Consider the following 6,103-nt stretch of genomic DNA (forward strand, 5'->3'; position numbering starts at 1 on the left):
TTTTTTTTTTTTTTTTTTTGGGGGGGGGGGGGGGTGTAAATAAAATTTGGTTAACACAGACTGTTTCCTGTGCATATTTCATCACAATACAGAAGCATTCATTACATATATATAAATAATATACCCCCTACCCACTGTCACATTCCACATCAAGGGAAAATATCTACATTAGTTAATAGTGATAGAGATAGATAACACATGTTGCAATATTCATGGCAGCAAAGAAGATGCACTCAATGCCTGCAATTAATTAACAGCCCCTTCCCCTCCCCTCTGCCCCTCACGCAGATAACATTTCCTACGATGAGCCACAGGTGGTGAGTTCCACTTACGACGCAGGAGCTGTGGTCTCAGTATCACCGCTCTATATAAAAATACACATTCTAAATTAATAGAACTCCATACAAATTGTAAAAGACATGCAATATAGGAAAGTGTCCCAAAAGACACTATAATAGTTATTACTGGACATCAAGTAATAAAAACAATAAGACACTGATAGGACATACTAATTGCAGGAATACAAAACATACCTGTTGTCTGTTATATGGCTCGAAATCATTCCGTGACTGAAATAACTCCTGAATGGCTGCAAAGAGAAACACATTTTGCTAACCCAAACAAGAAAAAGAACACAGAAAAGATTTCAGAAGATGAGATGCTGTTGATATGAATAAGAAATGGACTCAATACACAGCATAAAAATCCCCAACCCACCTGCCAATTACATAATAATCACACAATTAGAAGCATTAAACCCAACAGGAACCCCTGATGAGTACTATGAGCAGATACAATGGCAGCATCTCTATGCATCCCATCACATCAGAAATTATGTAAAACCTGTCATAAATTTAAAATCCTATTTTTCTATTAGCTGCTGTATACAATAATTCCTACTACCAAAAGTAAATTAAAAAGATATGCATCTGGGTCTGCTAGAAAGACAGATGACACAAGTAAAAATGTATTATCATCGGGAAAAAGGCACTCAATTTTGAATGTAGCAGTAGTTTCAAACTAGATAGACTTATGATAACAATACACTAAAGATACAGGTTAGGAAAGAAGGGATTCCTAAACCTACACACTGGACTAGGTAAAATGGTTTATTGCAAACATTCTCTGAATGAATCAGCAAATGTAATCTTGAATTTCAAAATGTTCATCTAATAAGCATACCTCTCCCGCCTGAGATTCGGAAAGTTCCAAGATGAAAGGAATTTCAGTATCAAAACTAGCAAAAAAGCAGGTCCACTGATGTTCAAAAGATGTTAAATCCTAAGGAAAGTGGAGGAGAAATCATTAACTACCATCTTGTCAGCATGGCAGTTAAGTTCACTTTTAATAAACAACTAACACAACTGGAACAGTTTTATTCACATTTCAGCTACGTACACTGCCACTTCATGCCTGCTTCAGAGACTGGCGAAAACACTGGGCATGTCTACATGTGCGCTTTAATGTGCATTAGCCTATTTTGATTTGCATGAAAAAAAAAAAAATCACAAAAAAACTGCTCTTTAGCTAATGCACATTAAAAGTAAGCTAATGCGCCTTTTTCTAGTACCTCACAATGGGAGGTACTAAGTTTAATGCACATTACCTAAAGCACATTAATGAATGTGTAGACGCACTCTTAAGTTTTTTCAATCAAAACTTAACATCAACTAGAACAGGGGTGGCCAACATATGGATGGTGCCACAAGCGACACAGGCAGGCCCAATGGGCACCCAGCAGACCAAACCAAGACACAGTGGCACAGTGGCCAACAGGGGAGGGAGCAGAAAGCAGAGCAGCAAAGCAAGCAGAAGTGGATCAGATTGACACTTAGGGAGAGCATAGTGTTAACTTGTGGCATGCCTGCCAAAAAGATTGGCTCACACTGAACTAGAAGATCTACCTTTCATTTAAGGAAGGCGTTCTTCTGAGGACTGGATACTTAATTACAGTCTAAAAACATGAGGCTTTTTAATTTTTTAATTTTCTTTTTATTTTAAAATCTATTTTATACACACACACACACACACACACACACACACGTGAATGCATATACATAAACTGAAATTTTAGAAGCTTATTTGTTTTAATTTCACTCAAGAGGAGAGATAAATGGTAAATAGAAACAGTGATCCAACAAGCAAGTATTGTGCAATGTACTCAAAATAAAAGGAGAGAAAGATCTATACCTAAATATTCATTTTGAAACAATTTAACATGAAATAAAGACAGTAAAATTGTAGATGGAGGGGAGAGAAAAAAGAAAAAAAGTAATTTCTTGTGACTTAATATTATGTTCAGGAAATTATCTTCCTACATGCCTTCACCTCTACCACTAAAGCTATGGGTTTGAGGAGCAAAGTATATGCACTGAGTATACTAAACAGCATATACAGAATGGAAATGAAATGATCCGTACAGATTAGTAGGAATTCCATAAATTGGGGAAGGAGAATTTAAAAAAAAAAAAAATCAACTGCAAACAGGAAAAAAAAGAAAGAAAAAATCTGCATCAAGCTGATGAAGCAGATGTGTGAAAACCACGTGTACTGCATTACAGAATTACAATACAAATTTTAAAGTGCTCTAAAATTATTAATAATATAAATTAAGGCAGTGGATGGTTTTCCATAGTTTTTATACATTAATCTGGGAGATCAGGGTTAAAAATATAATTATAATGAAGACTCATTATAATGAAGACTGAGTGCGCTCTTTTAAACATGGCACAAATGGTAAAAATTATAGGTCCATATTAAAATGTAGTAAGGTTACGCAGAAGACAATACTTGCAGCTATTTTATTAAATGCAGTGCTAACAATGAGCTATATAAATGTATAAGGCTAAATGTGTTACTGCTGGCTAACCTTAACTTCATTTTTACGTGGCATTTTAATGTCTCAAAAAAACCCAAAAAACCCTATTATTATAGAATAAGGTGAATCTATTCTGAAGAAAACGAGTTTATCTTATAAAAGAAACTTCCAATTAGTTAGAACAACTAAGACCAACAGAGAGAATGTCTTCCACACAAGATATTGGCTTTCTAGGGTAGAATAACCAAACGTTACTTTACTAGTTTATTCTACAAAAGTTGCTATGCTATTTACTCCAGATTTAAATCCGCTTGGTATTTTGCGTGCTTCTTAGACAGAAGTTTTAAAAAGTTTTTAACACTAGACTAACTACACAGCCATTGACATCCACTAGATTTTTACAAGAAGGCCTCAACAGAAGCAGAACTAGACCAAATCTGGGCACTTCTAAGAATTTAACCCTGAATCTTCAAACATTGAATAGAAGCTGGATCAATGTAACAAGAAGCTGCAGCCTTACCTTTAATAGGGGGGGAGAGAAGGGGAATCTAAAAGGGTACAAAAAACATATTCTGGTATGCAAATAAGATTTGATACCCAATTTCAAATGCCAAGATTTCATTTATTTCAATGGGATGTGCATGTGGTCGGATGTTTCAAGACAGATTCTTATCAAAGACCAGCACCACCTTCATACAACGGAAGTCTATCATCTCCCAAACCACAATAGAAGGTACCTATTGGCAACCCTATTTTGAGAAATGGTCAGTCAATTGAACCATTCACTTCTTGGTCATAGGCTCATTTCAGGACAATGCTGGTGATTTAAGTAAGGTTGAAGACCTATTAAAATTTAAACTGCTTGGAACAGGGATCTTCTCTCTTACATTTGTACAGTACAACAGATTCTAGATCGGTGGTCACCAGAGTCTAGATCAGCGGTAGATCCCGGAGTCTCTTGAGATGGATCCTGGGCTGAGGGGGCTGAGCGCCCCCCACCCCCCAAGTCAGATGGTGGGGGAGGAAAGGAGTGGAGGCCCAGGAGGGCATGTGCAGCAGGGCTCAGAGCACAAAGCCCAGCCTGCAGTGGGAGCCGCCTCTGCCACGCAGATTGGGGCGGGGGGAACGTGCCCCACCCAAATGTGGGGCAGCACCGGTGGCTGCAGCTCTGACGTAGGTAGTGGGGCTAGAGCAGGGGAAGGCCCTGCAGAGCTGGCATGGGGTGGGGGGACAGGGCTGTGAGCAGCTCATCCAGGGGGCATGGGTAGGGGAAGCACGCAGCCCAGGAGGGCATGGGGGACATGTACCCCTGGATCTGCCCATGGAGTGGGGCAGGATGGGCTGTGGGTTGTTCCTGCCAGGCTGCTCCCAGCTGGGCTGTGCTCAGGCTAGGTGGTGGCAACACTGCTAGTGAGGCCATTGGGGGGGGGGGGGGGGGGGGGGCGCCCCCCCCTCTCTCCTCCCCCAAGGGCATCAGGTCCAGGGGGTTGGCGGCTGCACCAGGCTGTTCCCACTGGGAGGACGGGAGGCAGAGATGATGGGAGCAGGGGCTGCAGGGGCTACAGCCCCCTCAATGGCCCTGCTCCCAGCACTGCTGCCACCACTTGGCCTGAAAACAGCTCGGCTGAGAACAGCACAGCACCACCCAGCCTCTAGCCCGCACCACCAGCAGATCCAGGGGCACATGCCCCCCATGGCTTCCCAGGCTGCATGCCCCCCCATCCCCACACCTCCCAGACGAGCCACTCGCAGCTCCGTCCTCCACCCCATGCCTGCTGTGCTCCCTCCTTCACAGGGACAGACAGCAGATTGAGGCCCCCGTGGTGAGGGAGTGAGTAGGGGCTAGGGCTATGGCTGGGGCCCTGATCTGCCCCCACCCCCACCATGGCCCTTTCCCTTTCCCCTCCCCTCCCCTCCCCTCCCCCCAGACTTACCTGCTTGGGGGGGGCGGAAATAGATCTTGAGTCCCTTTTAAATTTCAAAAGTGATTTCCATCCTAAAAAGGTTGGAGACCACTGTTCTAGATCCCCAACTGGGCCCTCTAAAACTATGAAAAGTAACCAATTGCAAATACTAGAGATGTAATACAAGTTCATGTGGCAAAACACAGTTTGACTGACAACTTACAATTAATTAGAGAGGTCAGTAACCCAGTACATAAGAATGATGCTATAAATCTGACGGGGTATAGGTTGTATGCATGTTGATCTAAGGACATAGGTAGACAACATTTTTGGGTAAATCTGATCTCTTTTATTAGACCATGTCAAATAGTTGGGAGGCTTGCAAAGAAGAATTTTTCCAAGTATCTGAGTTGGTCTAATAAAAGATATCAGATTTACCCTAAAAACCTTGTCTGCCTATAAATCTGAACCTTACAGAGTCAGGCTGTATCAATACAGCTCCTCTCCATCTACAGCTTTACTGTCATTGTTTCATGTCAAATTGTTCCAAAATGAATACTCCATAAGCAATGCAAGGAAGTTACTAATTTCTATTCTTCATCCTGTTCTATTATTAAGGAGAGATCAGGGTTTTCAAGCATGACAACATCCTTAGTGAACTGAACTGTCTGAAAATGTACAGAGGTGCACATGCAAATTAAATTGGCTATTGTTAATCATGACTATCTTATCTAAAATAATTAATGATACAATAAAAAAAAATATTTAAAACTGCTTTGGACTTATTCTACTTGTAGGCAACTGAAGCACCACACTGGAATAAATTAGGCAGAATATACAGAAAACATGTTTGAAATTTCTCAAATTCCTTTCATACCGGATTTAGAAAGCCAATACTAAGCCTCAAAACTGGGGTTCATGTCCACTAACTCCAGTTGCCAATACCAATAATATTCCAGAAGCATATTTCTAATTTAAGCTCCTTGAGACACTTTAGGCTACCTCCTTAGAAAACACGTCTTATTAAAAAAATTAAAAATGTGACCACTGTGTGTCACTCTTGGTCTACTTAACTAGAAAGCAGGTATAAATCAGTATGAAAATTACTTTTTTGTGATAAAATTGTTTGTCATAAGACATTCTTTTAACAAACTGAAGAACTGTTATCAAAACTATGCTGTGCGCGCAGTGCTGGGATCTAAAGAATATCTAGCAAATGCATTTAATTGTAGGAATTTTCTCCATAGGCTTCACAAGGCATTAAGTAAAGCATCATTATAGCTCCAAACGACTTCATAAAGGGGAAAAACCCCCCAAGCAAATGAAACAAAAACCCAGAAATCCACATGCCAGAGTAAAGGGAGCAAGCACAGTTCAGCAG

The 6,103-nt window shown here is 40.8% G+C and overlaps 1 protein-coding gene across 1 annotated transcript in view; it reads right to left on the reverse strand.

Moving 5' to 3' along the window:
• Nucleotides 1-6,103, reverse strand: part of CUNH20orf194 (chromosome unknown C20orf194 homolog) — a 127,079-nt gene that overhangs the window by 75,492 nt on the left and 45,484 nt on the right. The window contains 2 exon segments of the mRNA XM_014518655.2: nucleotides 534-589; nucleotides 1,183-1,281. Coding sequence (XP_014374141.1) covers nucleotides 534-589; nucleotides 1,183-1,281 — 155 coding nt within the window.

This window comes from Alligator sinensis, unplaced genomic scaffold, assembly GCF_000455745.1.
Source record: "Alligator sinensis unplaced genomic scaffold, ASM45574v1 scaffold12_1, whole genome shotgun sequence".
Taxonomy (NCBI): domain Eukaryota; kingdom Metazoa; phylum Chordata; order Crocodylia; family Alligatoridae; genus Alligator; species Alligator sinensis.